Source organism: Sus scrofa, chromosome 12 (assembly GCF_054392235.1).
Source record: "Sus scrofa isolate SSC_HxYL_T2T_F1_AM1 chromosome 12, Sscrofa_HxYL_maternal_Yorkshire_Landrace_v2.0, whole genome shotgun sequence".
Classification (NCBI taxonomy): Eukaryota; Metazoa; Chordata; class Mammalia; order Artiodactyla; family Suidae; genus Sus; species Sus scrofa.
In genome coordinates, this window is record NC_139394.1 from 63,275,418 (window position 1) to 63,302,136 (window position 26,719).

Here is a 26,719-nt window from a genome sequence, read left to right on the forward strand (position 1 = left end):
CATGTCTTTCATGGCTTGTTGGTTCATTTCTTTTTAGTTCTGAATGATACCCCCTTGTCTGCATGGACCCCAGTTTATTTATCCATTCACCCACTGAAGGGCATCCTGGGTGCTTCTAAGTTTGGGCAATGATAAACAAAGCTTCTGTAAACACCAGTGAGCAGGTTTTTAGGTGGACGTAACATTTCAATACTTTTGCATAAATACCAATGAGCACAAGTGCCAGATCATCTGGCAAGAACATATTTAGTTTTGTAAGAAACAACCAAACTGTCTTCCGAAGTGGCCGTACCCTTCGGTATTCCCACCGGCAATGAACAAGGGTTCCTGTTGCTCCTCATCCTCCCCAGCACCTGATGTTGTGATGTTCTGGATTTTTGGCCACTCTCATCGGTGTGTGGTGGCATCTCGTTGTTTTAATGTACATTTCCCCAGTCACACATGATGTTGAACATCTTTTCTTATGCTTATTTGCTATATATTTTATATATATATATTATATATATGTGTATATATATATATATATATATATATATATATCTGTACAGATCTCTTGCCTATTTTCAATGGGTTGTTTTTCAACTTTAAGAGTTCTTTATACATCCTGGATACCAGTCCTCTATCTAATATGTGTTTTGCAAAGATTTTTATCTTAGTCTGTAGTCTGCCTTTTCATTTTCTCTCTCTTTATTTTTTGGCCACACCTGCAGCATATGGAAGTTCTCATGCCAGGGACAGAACCCATGCCACAGGAGCAACCCAGGTCACTGCAGTGACAATGCTGAATCCTTAACTTTCTGAGCCACTCCTGTCTTTTCATTCTATGAATACTGTCTCTTTTGCAGAGCAGAAGCTTTTAAATGGTGTTTTGTCTCAGATGTTACCATCAAACCCTAGGTCACATATATTTTCTCTTATGTTATCTTCCAGCAGTTGTGTAGGTTTTACATTTTACATTTAGGTCTATAATCCATTCTGAGTTCACTTTTGTGAAAGTGTAACATCTACCTAGATTCTTTTTTTTTTTTTTTTTTTTTTTTTTTTTTGTCTTCTCTAGGGCCGCACCTGCAGCATATGGAGGTTCCCAGGCTAGGGGTCTAATTGGAGCTGTAGCTGCCGGCCTACACCACAGCCACAACAACTCAGGATCCGAGCCGCATCTGCAACCTACACTGCAGCTCACATCAATGCCAGATCCTTAACCCACTGAGCGAGGCCAAGTATCGAACCTGCAACCTCATAGTTCCTAGTCAGATTTGTTAACCACTGTGCCATGACGGGAACTCCTACCTAGATTCATTTTTGATTTGCATGTAGATAATCTAGTTGTGTCAGCCCCATTTCTTGCATATTTTTTCAAGAGATTTTTTTTTAGTTTATCTTCTCTGTGAGTTCTAAAACTTGTTGAACTTTTAAGTCACAGTGAAAAGGGCAATGAACCCACAACTGGCAAAGTTACCTCTATGGTGGTGGAATACAAGCTTGGATTAGAAGGTAAGTGCTTACCCCCAAAAATGGAATAAAGTACACAAGAGAAGATACACTTCTTTCTCCCCTGTGTCTGTGGCCTGAGAATCAGACCTGCTACCCTTTCTTGTGCCCAGTCTTGTACCGTTTATTGATTTATTTATTTAATCTTTTTAGGGCTGCCCCTGTAGCATATGGAAGTTACTGGGGTTGGGAGCTTACACCACAGCCACGGCAACACCAGATCTGAGCCGTATCTCCGACCTACACTGCAGCTTGTAGCAACGCCAAATCCTTAACCCACTGATGGAGGCCAGGGATCAAAAAGCTGCATCCTCACAGACACTATTGGGTTCTTAACCTGCCGAGCTGCAGGGGAACTCCCCATTATTTATTTTTGAGACAGAGATTCCTAATACCATGTAACATCATGCTTTAAATCAGCACTAAGTGCCTGTTTCTACATTTTTTAACTTGGCAAACGAGGTGACTCATCAGAAAAAAGATGAGTTCTTTGGGTTTGCTTAATTTTTTTAACAACATAATTGTCAATCTTTAAGGAGCTCCTAAGCAAATTCAAACTTTCCTGATACCAAACAATGGATATACATACTTAAGTCTCACATTCTGGACAACGTTTTCTAATAGTCCAAATATTTCATAATTTCTTGATAAAATAATCATCTGTATGAAGTACTGATTTTTACGTCAGTGTTTAAAACACCTTTAAGGTACTTAAGCTCAGTGTGTTTATCTGCTCATTTTTAAGGAACTAATTACTTTTGAGTTTAAATGAAAATAGGACAATAAAATTAAAACTACATAGGACCCTTGACCCATTTTAAAAGCAGCAGTAGTCCAGTAAATAAAAGCAGGCGTTGTAAATACAGGCCTTGGCTACCTTCTCCATAAAGTAACGGCTGGAAGCGATGAAAAAAATTTAATACAGTAATTTTCCTCTTTGGCTCTTTTTCTAGACTCTCCTCAGCTCTCCAGTACTTATACCAAATGCACTTTAGTTATCATTTGAAGGGGACAGTCAAGCAAAAGTCCCGAGCAGTGCTGTAAAGTTGGTTTCCTGAGATACATTTTTTTTCTAATATGGATTTTTTCCCTTGTGATTTTCTATATTTAAAGGCCTCTAGTCTACACACACACACACACAAAACAAAACAAAAAACAAAAAAACCCAAACCCTTCTGGTTTACAAGTAAAACTGAAGGAAAAATACATATTACTTAGTTTCTCTTTCACCAAAATGCACATCTCGACGGCACACACATTCAGACTTTTACCTTGGAATCCAAAGTACACAAGTCAAGCAACAGTTAACACCACCAAATGCAGAGTCTACTCCAAATGAGAAATAGTCTTACTCTGCAGCTGCCCCAGCCCTCCACCCCCTTCACTCTATGCTGCATCCTGTGTCTTCTTGAAGTCAGAGTGTAAAGTGACTCTTCCAGAAAACACCCCCCGGTAAACGTACCCTCAGCTTTACAAAAGCTCGTCCTAAGTCACTTCTAGCTCCTGCTAGTTCCCCACGTCACTCTCAGGCGCTGGGTCTCCACTGCCGGCTTGCACGGGATCCATGCCACGCCTGCTCTCCTGCTGTAGTCAGTCACAGGCTCCTGAAGGCACAGAGGTAGCTTAGCCGTCAGGACTTCACGTCCCCGCCGTGAGGGCCACTCCTCTTGCCCGTCTCTGCAGAGACGGCCGCCCTCCCCCCCAACACGTGCTTCTTTTCTGGGTAGCAGAACCCCCAGAGGCAACCAGCTAGAACGACCCCACTCCAGAGCTTCGCCTGAAGATGCAGGAAGAGAAGGAGGGGGCCAATGGCAGTTGCTAGGTGGAGCTTCTGGGGTTGGCCTTCTCCTCCTCCCCTTTGTGCTGGGAATGGCAAAGAGCAGAGGGTGTGGTGGCTCTACCTGTTGATCCTAGGATGGAAGGGCTTGGGAGGAGGAGGGCTGAGCTGGAGTTCAGGGCACCTCCTCCGCCCCAACACAGTTGTCTACTTCTGCGCATCGGCTAAGGCTCCATCAGAGAAGCACCATCACGAGATGCGCGTGTGTTCTGTTACAGAGACCGGACCTGAGCAAGTGCAGGACCGGGCTAAGCAGTGTCTATAAGGCGGCTGCTGCTGGAGGCTGCGGGCAGTGGAGAGAGGAAGATGGAGATGAGGTAGAAGAGAACAAGGGGGACCCACAAGCATAATCTGAGTCCTCGGGGACAGACTGAACCCGCCTGAGGTCTCACTGCCTCTGAACTTACCGGTGTGAAGATCCTTCAAAAACTGGGAGCCTGCCCCGTGAGTTAAGTGGATGCGCCCGGCCCAGGCTTTGGCGATGCTGGAGGAGGATCCCCAGAAAGCTGGAGCACCTGTGGGCCCAGGTGCTGGCTCGCCTCATAGCTCCAGGTTCGGGGACTCCTCCTGTTCTGGGCACTCCACCCAGGTGAGTCACACGCTCATCTTTCCCCCATAGGTCCCACCACCAGAGCAGCAGCTCCCCAGGCTTCCTCCCCATCTCTCCTAACTCACTAGCTTCCCATCAACACAGGCCTGCTCTGTTTTCTCTTCCCTGGTAGAAGGTGGGCTGAAAAATTCATCGACATGGACTCATGAGAGCACACGGATCACCCTGTGGGCAGCTCTGGGCCTGAACCCAAGCAAGGGGCCAGCTAGTGGAGGAAGTGTTAAAAAAAAATTGTTCAGGCCATACTGGTGAAATTTGGAACCATCTCGGTATGTATTTGCCATTTACAATGAGAAGGCAGCAGCTCACACCAGCACCAGTTGCCAGTTACAGGGTTAATTCCCGGCAGGTGCTCATCCCTGACCGATGACCTCGGCAGGTGGGCAGTGGTTATTTATCAGCCTGTTTGGAGGTCTGAATATTGGGGAGGACTTTCTCTTTGTTTCCTTTAGGTTGTCCACTCTAGACAGACATGTAGAAACAGTAATAAAATAGCAATTAAGGACCTGCTGGAAACAAAGAAGGGAGCCTTGGGTTAAGGCAATTGTCCTGTAAGGTGTGGACTGTATTTCCTTTTCACAGATGACGGTCAGAAAGGTGACGTGGCCGAAGATCAACCCAGCAGCAACTTATAAGGCTCAGGCCAGCTTCAGGTCAGGCCTGTCTGGCTGCCTAATCCCACTTACAGAGAAGAGTTTCTCAGACTTCCAATGCCAGCTCCGCAGCAGCTGGCATTTGTAGTGTCTCATGTTATAAGGGACACAGGATTGGCCCTATGTTGACGATTGCTGAAGCAATGACACCTACTCCTACTTGGGGAGCGTCATTATACATATCTCTCTGCTTTTTGTATATTTGACCTTTTTCATACCAAGCAGAGGCTTATGGGCATGTTCCTGTTCCAGAAAGACACCCACGGATACAAACGGCCCATTCCTAGCCAGTCTACACACACACACACACACACACACACACACACACACACACACACACAGTCTTAAAAACATCTTCCAGCAGGAGCAGGACACAGATGAATTTGCCCTCAAGGTATAAAAAAGAAGTCTAGAGATCTCAGTGTCCCCAACATGTATCTTAGAAGCAACTGTGCCCTGTTTCCACACATGAATCACAGCATTCAGCTGCACTCACCGTCCTGGTTCCTTTTCATTTGCTCAAGCCCAGCCAAACCAAACCCAGGATCATCAGCAGAGGGACTGCAAATGTTTGCACACTGTGAGCAAATTAGGAGAAAGCCCTCAATTTAGACGTGAACGATTGTGCGTGGATATAAATAAACGTTGTTCTCAGCGCAGGTTCTGTCAACAGCTCGGCGCCCCACACGGACTCATCCAAAGGCAAAAGAGCAAGCGTTACTCATACCTGGCGAGCTCCAAAAACCACCTGGTGTGGCACACGCTGTACTTGGCCGAGCCGGTCTGTGAAACCAGCTGCTGGAATACAAAGCCGTGGCAAAGACACAGCCGGCTCTGAAAGAGGCTGTTTTCAGGCAGCCCCGAGGGCAAGACGGTCTTTCTCTGTTTTTGCTCCACTTGCCAGACCCTGGCAGTGGCCACTCCAGGAGTCTCACGATTTTTTTCCCTCCACTTTCCCCATTTTTTAAAATTAAGTGAGACATAATACTTATTGTATGATGTATATATTTTCAAAATAGAGAATGAAAAAGATTATAAATTGCTTTAATTCTGTCAACCACAGGTAATGGCTGTTAATGCTGAACACACGCTTCTAGAAGTTTTAAGGCATATATAAAAACTTCAACGTTAAAACAGGAACATACTGTAGGTAGCTGGCTTTGTTCATTCAAATACAGACTAGGAACATTTTAATGCCTATAAACAACCTTCCCAGCAATATTTACAAGGTCTGTGCAGATGGACAGAAAGCAATTTACTCAGTCAAGACACAGTGGATGTGTACCAAGAATTATTACTAAACATTTAGGTTGTTTTCAAACTTTGCTTCTAAAACTGAGATTTGGGTAAATATTTTACTAAATCATTATTTCTACAAATTTATTATTATTCCCTTGGGATACATTTCTAGAAGTAGACTGCCCAGATAGGAACTTTGTTTGTCTTTTCTAGGGCCGCCTCCCGTGGCATGTGGAGGTTCCCAGGCTAGGGGTCTAATTGGAGCTGTAACCACTGGCCTACGCCAGAGCCACAGCAAGGTGAGATCCGAGCCGCGTCTGCAACCTACACCACAGCTCATGGCAAGACCGGATCCTTAACCCACTGAGCGAGGCCAAGGATCGAACCCGCAACCTCATGGTTCCTAGTCGGATTCGTTAACCACTGCGCCACGACGGGAACTCCCCAGGAACTTTTTGAGACATTTATTTTTTTATTTTTACTTTTTTGATTTTTAGGGCTGCACCTGCAGCATACGGAGGTTCCCAGGCTAGGGGTCAAAACTGAGCTGTAGCCGCCAGCCTACACCACAGCCACAGCATCACAGGATCTAAGCCTTGTCTGTGACCTACACCACAGCTCATGGCAACACTTAACCCACTGAGCTGAGGCCAGGAATGGACCCTGAGTCCTCATGGATGCCAGTGAGATTCGTCTCTGCTGAGCCACGATGGGAACTCCAGGAACTTTTTGAGACTTTTAATACAAACTGCTTTCCAGGGAGCATAGCCTTCGGTGTCCGTGGGGCTTTGATTCCAAAACATCCACGGTTACCAAGCTCCACGGATGCTCAAGTCCCTCATTTATATAAAATGGTGCAGTGTTTGCACAGAACCTACACACAGCCTCCCATGCACTTGAAATCATCTCTACATCATTTATAATACCCCATACAACGCAAATGCTACATAAATACTCACTGGTGGGCAGCAAACTTAACTTCTGCTTTTAGGAACTTTCTGGAATTCTTTAAAAAAATATTTTTGATTAGAAGTTGGTTGAATCCGTAGAGCTGGAACTTGTGGATATGGAGGCAGAAGACAAGTGTGTATAAGTTTTCTCTCCTCGTCATCCTGAACCCTAAGAGCACTGAGTGATTATCATTTTTTCTCTGCCAATTCAATAGGCAGAAGTCGGTGTCAGTTTTCCGGAATTTGTACTTCTTTGACACTTGCGATGTTGAAATTTTGGGTCATCAAAAAATATGCCCAGGAGTTCCCATCGTGGCTCAGCAGAAACAAATCTGACTAGAAACCATGAGGTGGCAGGTTGGATCCCTGGCCTCGCTCAGTGGGTTAAGGATCTGGCATTGCCGTGAGCTGTGGTGTAGGTCCCAGAGGCAGCTTAGATCCCAAGTTGCTGTGGCTGTGGCTGGTAGCTACAGCTCCAATTCAACCCCTAGCCTAGGAACCTCCATACGCCGCGGGTGCAGCCCTTAAAAAAAAAAGCCCATCTGCTCATACAATTTTGTGCATTTCTTTTTTTTTTTTTTTTTTTTTTTTGGTCTTTTTGCCATTTCTTGGGCCGCTCCCGTGGCATATGGAAGTTCCCAGGCTAGGGGTCTAATCAGAGCTGTAGCCGCCGGTCTACACCAGAGCCACAGCAACGCAGGATCTGAGCCGCGTCTGCAACCTACACCACAGCTCACAGCAACGCCGGATCGTTAACCCACAGAGCAAGGGCAGGGACCGAACCCGCAACCTCATGGTTCCTAGTCGGATTCGTTAACCACTGTGCCACGACGGGAACTCCAATTTTGTGCATTTCTTATTTACCTCTAGAACTGTTTGCCTTTTAACGGTAGCACTTTCTTGTCTGTCACACGCGATGGGCTTTCTTTCCTCTTTTTTGATTCAACTTGATCTGTTGTTTGGGGCACAAAAACATTTAACATTTTTAGGTTAAACAAGTGCAAGCATCTCTATCTCCATCGAGTCCCGCTAAGACTCGCCTTCCCAAGCCTCCATCTTCCTCTATTAACTCATTTAACGTTCTGATCCACCTGAAGCACATTTCGGAGAAGAGCCTGAGGAACAGGGTACGTTCCCTCCCACGTGGCGAGTCAGTGGTTCCTGTGCTGTTTTGAAGAGAAACACTCGTTTCCATGCTGATTTAACATGCTGCGCTTATCTAAACACACTAAATCCCTAGATACTCTTTGGCCTGTTCATAGACTTTTCATTCTATTCCAATGATCTTGCTATCTATTCTGGGCAAGTCCCACCAGATCATTTTAACAACTGGAGCTTCACCATACATTTTAACACCTGAGCGGAGATTGCTGCCTTGTTCTACTTTACTTCCCAACTTTTCCTGGTTATTCTTGCTCATTTATCCTTCCTGAAAAACCCTGGCTTTATTTTATTAAGGACCGTGTCAGGGCTTATGTTACAGCCATTCCGTTATATATGAGAGAATTAAAGTCATTACCAGGGAACTACATCCAATCGCTTGTGATAAAACAGGATTGAAGATTATGTGAGAGAAAGAACATAGACGCATGTATGGCGGGGTCACTTTTCTGTACAGCAGAAACAGACAGAACTTGTAAATCAACTCTAACAAAGAATTTTTGAAAAATAAAGTCGCTATAACTATCTCTCCTGATGCAGACGCAGGGTATGCGTGTCATTTTTCTGCCCCTGTGTAGACGGGTGATCACGTCCTTCACTGCTCACCTGCTTCTCCTGACGCCCTTGCCTTGCAGTTACGTCGAGGACATCTGATTCGTCCTGGACAATGGGCTGGAAGCATAAAAGACATCTGCCACCTACGATCAGAGGGCATCAAGAGCCCACGTGCACCTCCTTCTTTAATAAGGTGGCGACCGCAGAGGGTACATACTGAGGATGGTGGAGCCACACACGAGGGGGAGGCAGCCTGCATCTCCGGGTTACTGCTTGGAATTCAGCGGCCTTGACAAGTCACCGGCGGGCATCAAGCTTCCAGTAGCAAGGAGGGAACCTTTCATTTGTGTCAAGACATTTCATCTGAGGATTTAGTTGTTCCCCTAGTACAAATAAATCCCTGCGTAAAGGTTGCAGATGTCTTATTTGGCGCACGTCTTTCAGAGCGACATCTCTGTTGCTATGGCGATAAGGAAGTCGGGTTCTGATGTACCGCAGTGTTACTTTATGCCAGACAGGAGGTCCATCTGCCTCGCAGGTGAGGACGGAACTGATGTGGGGAAGGGACATCACCGCGGTCCCTCAGAGCTGCCATTCCTGATTGTGGTTCTACTTCACACTTAGCTTGGGCTCTAGGGCAACGCTCCAGGGCAGAATTTCCCGACTCAAACCCACTTCCTCAGCTTTAAGCTGGCTCCACTGCTGCCCCTCTTTACTTAGTCCAGGAACTCATTCCAAAAATAAATGCGATTGAACGCTTCGAGCAGCCTCCGTGTCTGTCCCCGGTATGCTGGCCTACAGACTCTGTTTGTCCTGGCTCCCGGCCCCTCGTCCTGTACGTTTGGGAGGGAGGTCCTGGTCCCCTCCTCTTCCTCCAGTCTCGAGTCTCACCCTTTATATGTCATGAACCGCTGATTGATGGGCTCTTTTCCCAGGCTGGCCTCACCTGTACTTGAGCGTGCAGAAGTTTTTAGCAATTACAGCCAAGCGGGCAGTACCGTACCCTCAGTTTGCATGCAGGCACGCTCTTTTTACAGAGGCTCAGGGAGGGAGTGTTAATTAAATGTGCGAATGCAAAGCATCATTTCAAACCAGGGGTCCTTGCATAGGTCTTTTCGTGAGAACTCGGAAAAAACTAAGTGGAAGCCCAGATGTCAGCAGAGGGAACAAGTTCTCTCTTTTCCTCTCTGCCTCCACCACCCTCTCTCGGTGGCAGGGGTAGCACTGCAAAGATTTATTTGCCCCCTGAAACGCTCCTTAGAAAATGGAAATGATTATGGTCAGTTTCAAATCGCATTTTTCCCTCAGTGGCATAAATCCCGACTTCTGGCCAGGCCCCATTTTCGCTTATCCTTCGTTGGGTCCCTGGGAGTTCCTGGTTTTCAAAAACCCCTTCAGGGTTGAGATCTTATCTACAGAGAAAGTTCTTCACCGCTCTGGGGTAAGATGTATTAAATACAAATATTTTTTCATAAAGTTAAACTTCCCCCTTGAAATAGCTACCAGGTTACAGCCTTTTCATATTTTTGGCGTTAAGACGATCTATCTTTTATGAAGCCATTATATGTGTGCACTCGATGGCAGTTTGATTGGCTTTAAATGCCTTTACAAAGTTAAAAGTTGGCAATCCGTCCGTTGGTTTCCAAATTATTTTTGAGATTTTTTTCTGGTCTACATAATCCCAAACCCTATGAACCACTGGAATGTATGTTCAAATAGTTTTTCAACATGTGGAATATTTTCGGAGCCCTTGCATTTCTGAGAATGCCCGCCTGTGCCACTGAAAGACAAATTGCTGGGTGTAAAGTTCTTCCATCGTAACTCACCCCCCACCTCAAAATGCTGTGGAGTTGTTTGTAGCTAACTGTTGTAGAGCAAATGTCTGAGACTAGCCCCAGGGTTTGTGTTCTCATAAACAAATTTTTTCTCAAGAGTTGCAAGATGTTTTCTGCGTTTATTACTCCTTCCCCTGCTGAAGGCACCACAGCACAAGGCCCCGAGGGCATCGCCAAGATAGAATAGGTGGTGGCTCACAGCCATGGGGCCAGGTTCTAACATCACCCAAGTTTAAATCCAGTCTCACACTCTACTAGCCATTGTATCCTTGGATAGCGTCTGGGTCGAACTGTGTCTTCTAAAAAGGTAAGTTGAAGTCCTGGGCCCCAGGACCTCAGCATGTCACCTTATTTGGAAATTGGGTCTTGGCAGATGGAATCACTTATGATGACTTGCCAGGGGTGGGCCCTCATCCAAGAAGACTCCTGTCCTTAAAAGAGGGAAATTTGGGCACAGACACACACAGAAGTGAGACTGTCAGGTGAAGAGAGAGGCAGAGATGGCACACAAAAGCCCAGGCACCGACTAGCCCAGGCATGGACTGCCCCAGGCTATCGGCAGCTGGAAGAGGAAGGAAGGAGCCTCAGGGAGGCTTCAACGGGAGCACGGCCCTGCTGACACCGAGATGCCCCACTTCCAGCCTCACGACTGGCTGGGTTCATCTGCTGTTCTAAGCCACCCAGCTTGTGGTACTTTTTTTTTTTTTTACTTTTAGGGCCGTACCCACAGCATATGGATGTTCCCAGGCTAGGGGTTGAATTGGAGCTGCAGTTGCCAGCCTACGCCACAGCCACAGGAATACCAGATCTGAGCCACATGTGACCTGCAACAGAGCTCACAGCAACACCGTATCCTTAACCCACAGTGAGGCCAGGGATCGAACCCTCATCCTTATGGATACTAGTCAGGTTCATTACTGCGGAGCCACGATGGGAACTCCCTGTGGTACTTTGTTATCTCAGTCTGAGGAAACTAGTAGAGACAGATGCTCAAAGACCGTGAGCCGCCATCACTTTATCTGTACATGTGGGTAACAGTGTGTCAGCTCGAAGACTGCTGGGAAGGGAGAGGTAAGCAGATGAGACAAGATGTGTGAGATCTGGGACACAGGAGGACTGGCTTGTCTGTGCTGTGATCATCACCGCTGCCACTGTCACCATCACCCTCCTCCGGGGGTGGGGGGGGCTTGCTCCTGGGGATGCTTGCTTTCTTCTTCTGCGCTCTTGACAGTTTTATACAAAGCTTGTGTGACTTTTTAAAAAGAACAGTCATTTTGCTTCACTGTGGATTCCCAGCCCAGCCCTAAGGATTTCTGATTCGAAGGTCTTGAGTAGGCCTCGGGAATGAGTACTATTCGAAGGTGTCCAGACGTGAACTCTCACTAAGTATTGAAAGTACAATGTAATTAAAGTAGTGGACCTGGTATTAGTATTTCCTGGTCTATAAATATAGAAAATGAGGTCAAAGGAATTTGAACCTGAGTCAGAAAACGCAAAATCAAGTAATTTGTTGAGGCTGGACTTCAAGAATTTCACCACTTCGATGAAATGTGAAACTCTAGACTAGTATGAAAAAGAGCCAGATAATGAGGACTCCTAATACATCAAATACGGGAGGCGGCCCAGTATCAGGATTAGGAACACATGTCTTGGAATCCGGCGGGTTTCAATTCTAGCCGTGGTTCTTGCTTTCTGGCTATGTGAACCAGGAAAAAAGTATTTAAGCTTTTGCTATCTTTTAGGGTCTCGAGCTCTTCATCTGAAGATGGGAATGACAGCCCTCAGGGTTCTTGGGAAAAGGAAAGCAGATGTCATGAGAAAGCGTAAAGAAATGGCATCGTTTGCAAACATGCACTGGTACTTTTCCCAAGAGAGAAATCAACATCCTCGTTTCCTGCTCCTGATTGTCTGAAAAGTGCAAGAAAAGGGAGCAGAAAAAGGGAGCCAGAAGAGCCACAGAGGAGAACTAGGGGCTAATTTTACAAAAGATGTGATCTTTCTGCTTTCCTGGCGGCTTGCTCATTATTGTTGTTCTGAGACGAACCGTTCTGGGACTCTCCTTACTCATCTGCCTCTAGCAAATCTCCTCGTTCCTAGGACGTCTCTAGGTCACGTTCACCGGAGTACAGGGGCACTGTTTTCAGGAGTCCTGGTAGCTGATAGGAAAAGGTGTGTCTAAGGATGTGCTCCTTACCGGTTACGATTTTCCCTTTCAGTAACGCCCCTGCTACACTTGGAACATTTCACCATGTTCTTCACCAGAGTTCAAGATTCCAGGGAGGAGGAGACCAGGAAAGGTGTGCTTTCCTGAGGGGGGGAAGCAGGACACTCTGACAGCAGCAGGGGAGCTGGGCCTACAGTAAACGGCAAAGAGAGGAGCTCATTGGCACAAAACGGCACTTTTTATCTGGGCGTCACTTAAACCCTTGTGCACTTGCATCCTCCTGGAGCCACTGCGTTGTTTGCGGTATTTCTGTTCGACACGACCTGCTCGGCAGCTGTCTGACACCATTCCAGTGGTTCCTCCCCATCGCCTCCCTCAGGAAGCTCTGCGGCAGCTTGCTGGGCTCCCCGCCCCACTCTGGAATGTATCAGGGGTGCAATGAACAGGAAACCCCCAAAGGAGCAGAAGCAGAACACTGCTGAGAGCAACAGGGGAGCAGAGACAGCCCTTCCAGGCTTGGAGCAGCAGCCCACAGGGATCCAGAACCTGGGCTCTCTGCCCACTCTGCCCCCCGGGGACGGTGTCCTCAGCACCTGACAATGGCGAGGTGGCTGCCTCAGGGCCAGGAATTCCATTCTCAGCTTAGCTTCCCGAGAATGAAAGGCAGGGAAGGCCCAGGGCACCGCCCTCTGCACGGCTCTGGCCGTCCAAGAAATTTTCCCCTCAACCTTGCTGGTGGGGGTTCTCCTTTTTGGCCAGAACTGGGTCCTGTGGCCTCCCGGGCTGTCAGGAACTCTGGGCAGGTGTGGATGAGATCACTGGGACTGGAGGCAAGCGCGACTGCCGTCCTGGGCTGCTCTTGCTTCCCTCACAATCAGCACCTGTCTGCTGAAGGAGGGAGGCCCTGGCAGTGAAGAGAAGTTGCTCTAGCATGTTCCCCGCTGCTGTTTCATTTTTCTTCATTCCTCAACTTCTCTTTCCACTTTTATTTTTTAAAATCTGTTTTGATTTTTATTTGTTTTTTTAATTCTTTTGGCTATGCCCACAACACGCCTAAGTTCTCAGGCCCTGGATCAAATCCAAGCCCCGGCAGGGACAATGCTGGATCCTTAACCACCTGACTACCAGGGAACTCCTCTCCACTTTTGATACCCCCCCAAACTCCCGGATGGAATCAGCCCTGGGGGTAGAGCTGGGAGAGGTTACAACTGAGGTGTAACATCTGGCTGGGGTGACTTTGGACGAGGATCCTTCTCTGTCAGCCTGGAGGTACTATTATGAGATCCGAGGAACTGACTGGGTTATTCAAGCTTGTAGGCAGCTGCTGACCTGCCCACTTACAGGGGGACATCTCCCCACCTAAGAAGGCACAGCTGTTATCTGCTCTGGCTCCAAACCTCAGCTGAATGCTGTGCCTGCTGGTGCTGAGCGGGAATCTGCGGAGCAACCCTGCAGGTTGGCTCCGGGTGGGGCTCTGCCCAGAAGGGCTGGCGACGCTGCAGGATGGGGCTGGAAGGGCTCCCTCCTCCACCTTCGGCTCCTGGTGCCCTGATCCAGGGCTCCATTACCCAAGCAGCTGAGGCCGCGGGCAGCGTCTCTGGCACTTGAAGAACCAGAGTCCCTCCAGCGAGCAGAGCATCCGTAGAGCAGAGCCCACTCCTCTCAGCTTCTGCGGCATCATAATCGGACCTTTCCCATCTCCTCCTCCCCAGCAGAGGTGGCAGCTGCTTCCTGAAGTGGTCACCTCTGTGACACCTTAGAGTCCTTTTCTACCCTATTACCTAGTTGATAGCTCTGCACCTGCTCATCTCTGGGTTAAATTCTCTGGTCAAATCTGTACTAAGATTTCCGGCTCCTGACCCCACCTGACTTGGTGGCGTCACTGGGAAGACACAGCCCAAGGCGGGGAGGGTCCTGCCACCCCCCACGCTTCCCCACTCCTGAGGGGACTATTGTAGCAGCGCTGCTTCTCCTGCGCCTCCAGGATGAGGGCAGATAAAAGCCACTGTCTACCATCACACTGAGCTCTGGCCACACACACTCGGGGGAGCTGACACTGGTGAGCAGCACTGGAGCCGGTGGGCACCCAGCCTTGCCTGGGGCCCCTTTCAAAGCAGGAGGGCTCGTCACACCTCCTCCCAACATCGTGGGACCAGGGGAAGAGCACTCAAGGGTGACGGTGGGGGCGGAGAGTCTATTCTGTTAGAGGAAAATCCCAAGGAAAATTTCCAAAACCTCAAGAGCCTCAATCCAAAGAGAACACGTGAAGTTGAGAGCAGAATGTCACTCCTTTTGACCGTCTCTCCAAAACCTGACTTGGCAGCAAGCCCAGGAATATCCAATGTGGTTCCTAAAAAGCACAGGGAGAGCACACAATTCCTTTTGTTCTTAAAAAAACTTGCTTTTTCCAGATTCTGAGTTCCATAAACTTCAAGCTACTTTATTACAGTACACTTTTGAAATGTTATAACCCCAAATTTCCCTTCTATAAATATATTTTTTGAACTAGTAACACTTTACTTTGGCTGCTTTTTTTGAAGCACAAGAGGAATCAGTGAGTAGGAAGAGCTATCTATCATTTTCTGAGCTACGAACAAGCCAGGCACACTAGTTCCCTTAACTTAACTAATCTATATTCACATTAATGCCTGTTGGTTTGAATTCCGTAGGAAGGCATGTGACAGAAACTCCGAAGTCACACACTGTGTTACACAAGGTAGAAGTTTGTTTCCCCGTCACAGAGTGAATCCAGGGCTAGGATGGCAGCTCCACATCCAGTAGGGACATGGGACTCCACCTGGTTTGTTGCTCGGCTGGCTTCGACATGTGGCTTGTACCTCACGACCCAAGATGTTGTTCAAATTCCAGCCATCTCATCTGCATTCCAGCACGCAGGGAAGGGCTTGCCCATGACTGGTAAGGCCACTGAGAAGTTAGACGCATTGCTTCCACTGACATCCCATTGCCCGGAATCAGTCACAAAGTCACACCAAGCTGCATGGGGGGTTGGACAATGCAGCCTTTGTTCCGGTAGCCGTGTCCTCCAATCTACGCACGGGAAGAGCAGCTACTGGGAGGTGATGAGCAGTCTCTGTGCCACACTGTGACCTGTCACCTCTGGTCCCGGAGAGGTGCCCTTCCTAACTTTACCCGCATTAACAGGCTTATTGAGATACAATTCACATACCATCTAATTCATCTGCTTAACATGTACAGTTCAATGTTTTTTAGTATATTGAGTTGTACAAATTTTGGGTCATTTTCATTCTGCCCCCCAGAAGTAAACTCTGTACCGATCAGCAGTCACCTGTCATTTCTCTTGACTTCCTGCACCAGCCCTAGGCAGCCACAGATGCACTTTCTGTTTCTGTGGATCTATCTATTCTGGATGTTTCATGCAAATGAAACCAGAAAATGTGTCATCTTCTGTGACTGGCTTCTTTCACTTAGCATGTTTTCAGGGTTCATCCACATTGCAGTATGGATCAATTCCTTTTTATGGCCAATATTCCCCTGAATGGATATACGTTTTATTTATCCATTAATCAGTTAATTGACACCTGAACTGTTTCTGCTTTCTGGCTACTGTGAATAATGCAGCTATGAATGTTCATGGACAAGCTTCTCTGTGGACACTCTCATTTCTCTCGGGTACAGCCCTAGGAATGGAACTGCTGGATCACATGGTAACTCTACGGAGAACCTACTGAGGAACTGTCAAGCTGTATTATCCCAAGTGGCTATGCCGTTTGTTTTCCCAGCAACAATGTACACAGATTCTGATTTCTCCACGTCCTCAACACTTGCTACCATGTGACTTAGATGACAGCCTTCCTCATGGGTGTGAAGTGGTATCTCACTGAGGTTTCGACTTGCACTTCCCTAATGACCAATGAGGTTGAGCATCTTTTTTCTTTTTTTGCTTTTTAGGGTTGCACCCGTGGCATATGGAGGTTCCCAGGCTGGGGTCTAATTGGGGCTGCAGCCGCCGGCCTATGCCAGAGCCACAGCAACGCAGGATCCGAGCCACATCTGAGACCTACACCACAGCTCACATCAATGCCGGATCCTTAACCCACTGAGCGAGGCCAAAGGTTGAACCTGCAAGTTCATGGTTCCTAGTCAGAACTCCAGGATGTCGAGCATCTTTTCCTGTGTTTATAGCCATCTGCATACCTTCTTTGGAAAAAGAAGTCTATTCAAATTTTTTGCCCACTTTTAAATTGGTTGTCTTTTTCTTGTTGAGTAAGTGTATCTTCATTTCTCCATCCAGGAGTGGAACTGCTGGATCACATGAAAGCCCTTTATGCATTTAATTCTTTGAAAAGCTGCCAGACTGTTTTCAAAGGCAGCTGCACCATTTTACATTCCCCCCCTGCAGCGTATCTGGTTCCAGTTTCCCCACACTCTCACTCTGTGTTATCTCTTATCTGTCCTCTTGCTTGTAGCCCTTTCAGGAGGATGCAGTTGTATCTCAATGAGGATCTAAGCTGTATGTCTCTGACTGCTAACGATGCTGACCATCTTTTAGGTACTCATTGGCCACTCGGGGAGCTTCTTTGAAAAAACTCTATTCAGATCCTTCCTTTGCCTATCCCTTAGGTTGTGAAATTTATTTTGCTTTTCGATAGTTCTGTGCCAACAGATTAAGCTGTGCATCTAAGCTGGGATTTTTCCTAGAGAACACTAGTCTTTATCATAGGGAATTCATCAAGGCTTTCAAAGAGTTAGCATCTACTCAGAAGTCACGTCATATGGTATAAATGCAGATTTGATTCAGCACAGACTCCCTAAGAAGAAATTTTATTGAAATTTTGCTTTCAAATTTTGAAGCAAATCCACAATGGGACAACATGGGACTTGAAAGTAGCTTAGTTTTTAGCTGAGTGCTAAGGCATTACCTAGGTGAAGTGCGATAACATTAATTGTAAGCGACAAAGTACAAAGTTTTACATTGATTATTTAGACTCATGTTTAAAAATACATAAGCAAGTGATCGCTGTAGTTAATGACATTAACATAAAATTGAATATGATTCAACTTTCAGTAATGATGGGATAATTAAAATTATACTTTTAGCTAAAAATAATGCTTTTAATTCTTCATAGCTCTTTCCATAAGCAATATTGAACAAAACAAGCAGGTTAAAAGCATAACCTACAAAACATCCTTATTTTACATGAAATGTGAAAACCCCCAAATCCACAGTGAAATAAATACGCAGAACTGTGGGGCTCTACAACATTTCATTAGTGAAGATCCTCAGGCAGGGTAGGGCCAGGAAAGAAGATGACGACATGGAAAGATGCTGGCCTGGATGTCTGCAGACAAAGGTCTATCACAGAGAGTCAATTACTTCACCTTTTCGGACCTCAGTTTCCAAATCCATAAAATGAAAAGATGTAGCTGGATGGACATCTGAGGCCCATCTCTACACGTCCTATTAATCTACAGTGACCAAAGGGCATGGCTGGTGGATTGGATGGCATTTTCTAAGGAAAAGTAAGTCCAATGAGGCAAGATCGTTCCAAATCGGGGAGTCAGATCCACTTTAGAATAAGAAAAACTGTCCATACAAACAGTCTAATCCCCTAATGGTTTGCTCAATTGTCCGGCTGTGTGTGTGTGTGTGTGTGTGTGTGCATGCACACACGTGCACACGCACATGCACACACACAAAGCTAGCACTTTCCAAGTTTTGATGCTATTTCACAAAACGGTTGTCCCAAATACTTGGAAAACAACAGGTTCAGCAAAGTTGTGGCAGACCCTTTTAGCTGCTTAACCAAAACCCATTCTCTGTACTTTTTTTCTCCATTTAACATCATTTTAGTTTGATTTGAGGCGGCAGGATGTCTGGACTGTGGACTGTGACCAGCCTAGGTTTATCATTGTAGTCCTGCTCTCTGCTCCCTCAGCCTCCCTGCAGCTACGGGTGGCAGAGGGCCAAATCGCTTTATGGCCATGGAAGTCTCTTCTTCCAGAAGTACCTCCAGGGATTACTTTTCCGGGGCCTATGTTTTGGGATTATTGACACAGACTAACTTAATTACATAGTGGACAGAAGAATATACTCCCTGGCCAATCCTGCCAGAATGTTACTCATCTTTTAGGCGTTTCTCCCATATAACATTTATTCCAGTTTCTCTCAATAAATAAAAATCTGTAATTCATTCACATACTGGAACTTACCTTGGCCCCATTTTTGGAAAGGATTGAAAATGAAGGGGAAAAAAATCTGTTGGCTAAGGAGGAACACGTCTACTAAGTTTCTTGTCTAGCACAAGGCTACAGAACTCAGGAATTCGTATTTTCTGAGTACACAAAACATAACACGCATGTGAATCAACCTTTTAGACGTAGCTGTCCTGTCCAAAAAAAAAAAAAAAAAAAAAGCCTGGAATCTAGTGACTCTCAGTTCTGTGTACCAAAATCACCTGTGATGCTGTAAAAAGAAAATTATAGGTGCCTTCCATGCACTGCACACCCCTCCGACTTAATAGGTCTGGAGGTGGCTCAGGCATCCATCATTTTCAAAGCCCCAGGGTGACTGACTGGTGGCCAAGGTTGAAGTACAGTGCTTTATAAATCACAGAGGCTGCGACTGTTCAAGACGTTCAAGGCGAATAAAGCCTTAAGCCGCGGTGGAAACCACCTGCTAAGCGGTACCAGTTGGGTCTGGAACTCAGCAGCTGGGTGACTCTGGGCAGATAAAACTCTGGGCCTTAAAGAGTCCTTCCAAAGAGGTGAACTTTTGCTATGGATGTCCACGCCGAACGTTTATAAAAGCACATGTAGAATTACAAAGGTGTTTGGAAACGTTTCACGTAGTATTTAATCTGAGTATCGTGTCATGCAAGATCCCTTCCCTGCCCTGTTCGCAGGGAAAAATCTATTTCCTTCCAACGGGATAGGAAATTTCAATCTGCGAGGCCTTCCCTGACCCACCCACCCAGAACTGTTACCTTGACCGGGTTTCTGGGGCAGGTTCTCCATCTCCCCTCCACACTGGCCTCGTTACCTGCCACCCCCGGCGCCACTGGCACACTATGGGCGCCTGCACAAGCAGGGGGTCTCGGTCTTTTCAGTACCCCCCGTGACGGGCGACGTCAGCGGAGACGAACCCACGGGCCGTCGCTCGCCTGAGCACGGACGCCAGGGAAACGACCCTCCCCGAACTCGGTTATGCAGGCCCGCTTCTCTTCCCAAGGCCGCATCGCTCTCCCTCCTGCACTGTGACTGTGGTCCTCTGACCCCAAAACCCCCCGAGGGAGGCCGCGAGGGCTGCCGAGACTCGCCCTCCCAACCACCACACGGACAACTGGCTGGTTCCGGCCCGCGGCTGGCACCCGGCTGGCCTCCCGCTGAGGCGGCGGCGTTTAATTGCCCCACCACCTCCGAGGACCGTACGCTGCGATGGTCCCCGTCGCACCGCCGCAGAACCAAGCTCAGGGGGCTCAGGCAACCCGCTCGACAGGTCAGGGGTCAGGAGGCGGAGCCAGGAGCCCAGGCGTCGCTCCAGCGCGCAAAGTCTTAAACCCTACACGCACCTTCCTCATCCCGAGATGCTCGGACGACTCCCCGCTGTGGCTCAGGGACCAGGCCCCCGAGGTCGCCGGTCCCTGCCTCTGACAGCGAACGCGGGAAAGCTGTAACCGCCCGGACGGGAAGGTGGAGGCACCGACCCCAGGGCGTCTCCTCCTGCCGGCGCCTCAGGGATCCCAGGAGGCCCTGCCCACCGTCCGACACCCCTGGGGTCCGGCCAGGCAGGCGGCCCTCACCTCCCGCCGCAGCCCCCCACTTCCGGGTCCCGCTCGCCGGAAATGACGGACCGGAAGCGCCGCTCTTCTCACGGGAGGGCGGGGAAAGAAGATGGCGGCGCCCAGCAGCCGGTGAGGGGAGAGGACACCGGGCTCCCAGTAGGGGCGGCCCGACTCGTGCGTGATGGCCGCATCCCCGCACACTCTCTCCCCACGCCTCCTGACAGGTACTGCACCCGCCCCCGGGCACGACTTTGGGGGAATTCGCTTCTCTTTGCCACGTGCAACGCCGTGGTGCGGCTGGCTGCAACCTTGGGAGCCCTTGGCGAGGTCATCTGGGCACCCGTGGAGGAAGTGAGCTTTGGAGTAGCCTTAAGTGCCGAGGCTGCGGAGCTGGGGTCCAGCCTCGCACTGGGGTCCAGCCTCGCACTGGGGTCCCGGGGGTCCGCGCGGCCTCCATCCCCTCCCACCCACCCCGGGGGGGTAGGGCGGGCGGGCGGGCGATGTCTGGTGCTTCTTTGTTAAGAGACAGTGGAGGCTGCGGAAGGGAGGACCGCGTAGAACCGAGGGGCTTCACCATACTCTTTGTTGGCTTATCAGAGCCTTAGAGCCTAGTCGTTTGTAAGTGACTCGTAAGTTTCACTTGTAAACCCAGGACTAGGGAAGTGCTAACCACCCGCCCCGCCCGGCCCCTGGAGCCTTGTTTCAATACTAAGCTTCTTGATGACAGTGATAATGACCACGTCCGACACCGGGCCATAACCACCCCTACCCCCAACTTTTGTCTTTCCACCATTCGCGTGGCCCCTGATAACCCTCCACATCAAGGACCTGTCGCAACTCTTACGTTGAAAGTGGAAAGAACCTTCTTGGCCTTTGGCTAGGTCTCACCTCCAGTGGCACCCGTTCAGAGAGGCCTGACCACCCTACCTAAAGTGGAGCCCCCTTGCCCCCTTTCTCACATCACCCTGTTTCTTTCATTGTGGTTAGTTAGCACCATCTGTAATTGTTTGTTTACAACCGCTTTATTATGTACTTCCTCCATGTATTCTAATGGAACCTTGAGAAGGCAGGGGCAGTGTCTCTCTGCTTCAGTGCTGTGTCCCCAGTGCCGGAAACAGTAACTGGGTGCATTGTTGGTGCTCAGTAATTATTCGTGAATGAATGAAATTTGTCCTGATGGAGCTATTCAAGGAGCAGTTGGGCATTGTTTGGCCCTTGGTCATTTAGGATGATGACTGATGTGTGAGGAACGTGTTGCTGGTGGTCCAGACTGGAGATGAGTAGAAGACAGGGATGCCCTTTTGGTCAAATCCCAGAAACGTTTTCAGGCCTCACCTATCCCTGGCTCTCTGCAGCATCTGGCAGTGTTGATCACAGTGACTCTGAAATTCCTTTATCACTCTTTTCTCATAATGTTCTTATTTTATGGGTCTCTTTTATGTGCTCTCAGGGCATGTCAACTGTGTTTTCTAGAATTGATTGCTTGTCTATAAAATGAGGCAATTCAACTAGATTATCTCAAAGGTCCCTTCTGGTTCACAAAGGAGGGGAGGAAGTTGATAAGTGGATAGGTGTGTAGATGAAACAAGATTGACCCTGGTTTGGTAACTTTTGAAGCTGGAGGAGGAGGAGTAATGGGGGGCTTATTGTCTTGTGCTATCGCACATGACTGGAATTTTCCATAATGATACATTTTTTTAAAGGGTCTGCGATTTTTTTTTTTAAGTTTTATTGGAATATAGTTGATTTACAATGTCGTGATAATATCTGCTGTACATGGGTCTGTGATTCCTTTGAGTTACTTCTTATCACCTTCTACCATCCCTGACTCTGAGTTTTTGATCCTGACCTTAGGCAGTCATTCTCAGAGAGCTCGTCCTTTCGTAGTGCTTGAATTATCACCTCTGTAGGGAGGGTTCCCCCCCCCCCCATGTGCATTCCTCAAGAGTAGCTGCCTTTTTCCCTTTCAGCTCTGTATTTTCAGCTTTCAGTAGGGTAATGCCACCTAACAACTCAGAATTCCCCAGTCCCAGGAAGTGCACTGCATTTGGTTCATGTAGTTTGTTGCTGGATCCGTCTTTTTTTTTGGATCCATCTTTTTGGTGCTGGTATGGGAGTGATTAGTAGACAGCTTAGCTTCCTGAAGCTATGAACGTAATCACCAGAATATCTGCTAGTAATTGGCCTGTACAACTTGCTGTGACCTACGTGGACGATCCTGTGTGAGAGTTTGACATGGAAGCAGCGTGGTGGGAAGGGGGCAGAGGGAAACTGGACCATATTAGGTGTCTGTCGGGCATGCCAGACTGTTCTTCTAAAGCTTCAAAGTATTTTGTAGCTATTACAATTTTTCCAGGACCTTTCATCTACTTATCAGCTACCTCGTGTTAAAAACCCTGCAATCGTGACTCTGGATCTATTAAAAGCCCTGTGTATTTTTAGACCTACCATTGTTTACATAGGGCCAAAGCATCTTTACGTTTCTAGGCACTGATTCATAGAGAGTGACATGTTTTGCCTAAATGAAGTGTTTCCATCAGTTAAAAGTGCAGTTTCCTAGCTGTTTTTTCTTTGTCTTCCTGTAAAATCTCATTTTCACCCTCTTCATCTTGAGGGATGTTTTGTAAGATGGTTCTTTCTCTCACGGTAACATGCATTTCTCTTTGGACCAGTGGCACTCAAAACCGATTTCGAATTAAGGCCCAGAACAATAAAAGGCTTAATGCCTTCTAGACATAATCTTTAGTATTTAAATCGTAGTATGTCAGAGAAACAACGTCAAGGCACAAAAGGAAGAAAACACCACATCAAAGGGGAGTTTCCATTGTGGCTCAGTGGAAATGAATCTAATTAGTGTCTGTGAGGATGCGGGTTCGATCCCTGGCCTTGCTCAGTGTGTTAAGGATCCAGCATTGCCATGAGCTGTGGTGTAGGTTGCAGGCGTGGCTTGGAGCCTGAGTTGCTGTGGTTGTGGCATAGCTGGCAGGGCACTTCCATATGCTGCTGGTGCCACCCTAAAAAGAAAAAAAGAAAAAAGAAAAGGAAAAAAAAAAGGCAAGAGACCTTTACTATCAGAGAACTGAGTTTGAAGGAAATAACATATCAGTCAGCAGGCGGAGCTCAACCCTGCTCTTCTTTCTTGTACACGTATACAGATGACACATTCATGTGCGTGGAAAATAAGCATTTCGTTCTTCGCTGAGGTTTGAGGGTATGATCTCAGTGAAGGAGGGACTTATCCCTGGTCTAAGCTAATTGCCACGCTCACCAAGGGTCAGTGATAGTTCAGCTTCCCGAAGTCCAGGTAAGCAGCGAGAGCCACCCAGTCATCAGACAGCACGCATCGTTGCAGGGAAGGCCCTCTGCTAGCTGCTGTAGCAAAGGCCAGGAAGGGAGAGGCCCTCCCCGGCAGGAACTGGGAAAAACGACCTGGAAATGGTCAGCATTAAGAAATGCCACAAAGAGAGTATAAAGTGATGGAGTAGTTGGGAGAGACGTCGGCGTTTGACAGGCAGCCCGGAGGCAGGATACCGCAAGCCAGCAAACAGCCTAGCACAGAGGAGCAGGGAGAACTGTGGTGTGGGCCGTGGAGGGCAGACAGCCAGGTACAGGTGCGTGTTGGGCTGAGTCACAGGATTCTGGGCTTTAGGACGAAAGCTGGTGGCTCTATGGGACTTGGGTTGGAGAGGAAAGAAGTTAACCAAGGCTGGGCCGGCGGCTTGAATCCTGCAGGGGTGCCGTGGCCCAAGTGTGAGGTGATCGTGGTCTGTCAGACTCAGCGAAGAGAAGCACAGATGGGACCAGTATCTCAGCGTCGACTGGAGGTGATGAGCATGAGGTGATGAGGGAAGCATCCAAGGTGCCCTGAGATCCCACGGAGGCGATGGCTTTATCTTCAGCAGGAAATAGTGGAGATAAGGGTGCGAGTGCACTGAGCCTGGAGACGTGCTGCAGCCCGTCTGCTTGGAGATACTCAGCAAACTGGGCACAGGCCCTAGAAACGGGGTGGAGGATCAGAAAGTCCCCTGTGGTGGCATTTGTTCAGGGACAGTTGGGAGTGTTCAGAAGGGTCATCTTGACCTGGCAGATCCAGCAAAAGGAGCCGCCACGGGAAGCTGAGAAGTGATGGGTGGCAGGCAGAGAACCAGGGCTCCTTCGGGTCATGGACGCCCTGCGGGGGGGAAAAAGGGGGGTCTGTGCTGCTGTCCCAGTGAAAGCTTGTCTGCGGTGAGGCCTTGCATGGAAGCGCTGGGCTTGTTGATGTTTGGAAGAGGTTTAGAGACAGTTGACTGCAAGTCGAATTCAGGTACAATGAAAATAGTTTCTTCCTAGCTGGCTCGATAGCGTCATGCTTTATTGAGAATAATCCCTCTCCCGTTTAGTTAGCTCATCCGACCTGGCCAAAATATTGATCTGAACTATACCTTCCAGTTGACTGTTATTTATTGAGAAAGATTCTGCTCCTCGTTTTCTACCTTTGGAAAGTGGCTGAAGTGATGGTTTCATACTTTCTTAAAAAGATCTATAGTGTGGTCATTTCAGCATTTGATCCTGAGATGGAGAAAGTGCCCCAGCCCTGCTGAGGAATTAACGCTGATTTGAACGGTAGATAGGGAGTTCCCTGGTGCCCTTAACAGTGGTTAAGGAACTGGCGTTGTCACTGCTGTGACTCAGGTTGGATCCCTGGCCCGGGAACTTCCGCATGCCGTGAGTGTGGCCAAACAAAACAAAAGCAAAAACAGTGGGTAGAGCTGATCAGTACTGTTTACTCCCAAGTCTGGGTCAGATCATTTTAAAGTTCTGACCTGCCACGCATGCATTGCTTCCCGTGGTGCTGGCTTTGCTTCTGCGTAGACACAGTCACCTTTCCGAGTGGCACTCATCATTTTAATGTTTTTCCCCTTTCTCTCTGTGACAGGCTGGATAGGAGGATGCATCTGGCATCTGGAGAGGAGAGCCATGCAGGAGTCACCGCATAGGCTTCTGCATCTTCTCAGGAACGTCAATCAACAGTGGAGCACCTTTCGGCACCTGACCTTCCTCAGGCGCATGGTACGTTGAGAAGCTCACTCCACGCCGCCACTCACTGCCTCTGCTTTCCCCCAGTGGGGGATTTCAGAAGCGCCTCTTGTGAGAAGCGTTGCAAGAGGGACTGCTTGAAAAGGACTTTCATTTCATGTGCTCTCAAGTTTATCCAAAACTTCAGTCCCTTGTTTTGATTATGCTTCACCGAAACCGGAATGATTTGGTGTTCGAGTTTTAAAGTAGGATCTTGAACTTATTGATTAAGTTTGGAGAAAGACTGAAAACTTCTGGCATGTCGAAACTAGGCTGCAGTTAGGAAAAGCTGAACTGTTGTAACGCTTCTTTTTAAATTCTTTAAAGTTCTGTGACATCAGTAATACAAAAATTGCTTTTGCAGTGCAAGCCCCCTGTGCTTTACACAAGTGCACCTCGGAGCAGATTCACACAAATTGAGTTTTTGTGACTTGCTGGGCTTTTGACCGTGGACGCTGGTCATATCGCTCCGTGCTCCTGTAGGCCTTTGTCCAGGACGGCTCTGTGATGTTGACAACAGCGTAACGTACATTTGCCACTTGCCCAAATAGTAAAGTATCATCAGAGGAAGAAGTGATAGCTAAAACCTCGCAACTTCTGTGCCAGCCTGAAAGAATAGCAAGTTCATAATCGGAAATCCTGTTTGACGTTTCTCTCATCTTTTTTAGAATTGAAATGCCCACTTTAACTTTTAAATCTTAATAAAACTCATTGCTTTGATGAGAGATTTTAATTTCCAGAAATGTTCGGACTTTTAAAGTTGGGAGTCAAGGATAACGGGTATTTAGAAGAGAAACTCAAATATGCATAATGCCTTTTTATGCGAACAGAATGCTGGATTCGGTCATGAGTTTGTAACAGCTTTCAAAGACTAGTGTATATGATTTCAGGCCTTTGTAATGTAATGGAAAAGCCACATCACTGGTTATCAGGAAAAGTGGCTCCAGATCCCAGGAGTGCTGATTCTTGGTTCTGTCAGTTTATTTCTGAGCTTTGGTTTCCTCGTCTGAAAATTAAAGAGAGAGACACTAATAATGATGCATCTTCTTTTTTTTATTTTATTTTTTATTTTTTTTTGTCTTTTTGCTATTTCTTGGGCCGCCCCTATGGCACATGGAGGTTCCCAGGCCAGGGGTCGAATCGGAGCCATAGCCACCGGCCTATGCCAGAGCCACAGCAACTCGGGATCCGAGCCGCGTCTGCAACCTACACCACAGCTCACAGCAACGCCGGATCCTTAACCCACTGAGCAAGGGCAGGGACGGAACCCGCAACCTCATGGTTCCTAGTCGGATTCGTTAACCACTGCGCCACGACGGGAACTCCTTTTTTTTTTGTTGTTTTTTTGTTTTTTTGTTTTTTTTGTTTTTTTTTTTAAATGATCCATCTTCTCGATCAACTTT

General features: G+C 47.7%; 1 protein-coding gene and 1 long non-coding RNA gene across 25 annotated transcripts in view; one reads left to right on the plus strand and one right to left on the minus strand.

Annotated features, from left to right (window-relative positions):
- The window catches only part of LOC106508625 (uncharacterized), a 37,622-nt gene extending 17,323 nt beyond the window's left edge, over positions 1 to 20,299 (minus strand). For 2 of the 20 annotated variants that reach the window (XR_014821917.1, XR_014821903.1), the window contains exons 1-4: positions 20,046 to 20,299; positions 7,645 to 7,732; positions 3,393 to 3,611; positions 2,954 to 3,095 (exon numbers count right to left, since the gene is read on the minus strand). This is a non-coding gene — a long non-coding RNA (uncharacterized LOC106508625). Of the gene's footprint in view, positions 1 to 2,953; positions 3,096 to 3,392; positions 3,612 to 3,735; positions 3,844 to 5,087; positions 5,170 to 7,644; positions 7,733 to 12,525; positions 12,686 to 20,045 lie in introns of all 20 variants that reach the window. The other 18 variants (XR_014821919.1, XR_014821904.1, XR_014821901.1 and 15 more) reach the window with 17 other exon arrangements.
- A 51-nt stretch (positions 20,300 to 20,350) lies between these two features.
- The window catches only part of COX10 (cytochrome c oxidase assembly factor heme A:farnesyltransferase COX10), a 110,387-nt gene continuing 104,018 nt past the window's right edge, over positions 20,351 to 26,719 (plus strand). For 4 of the 5 annotated variants that reach the window (XR_014820226.1, XM_084982748.1, XM_084982747.1 and 1 more), the window contains exons 1-2: positions 20,351 to 20,482; positions 25,177 to 25,310. Coding sequence is in view for 4 of the 5 variants with exons in the window: in XM_084982748.1 (XP_084838874.1) it covers positions 20,440 to 20,482; positions 25,177 to 25,310 (177 nt within the window). In the remaining variant the exon portion in view is untranslated. 5 annotated transcript variants of the gene reach the window in all.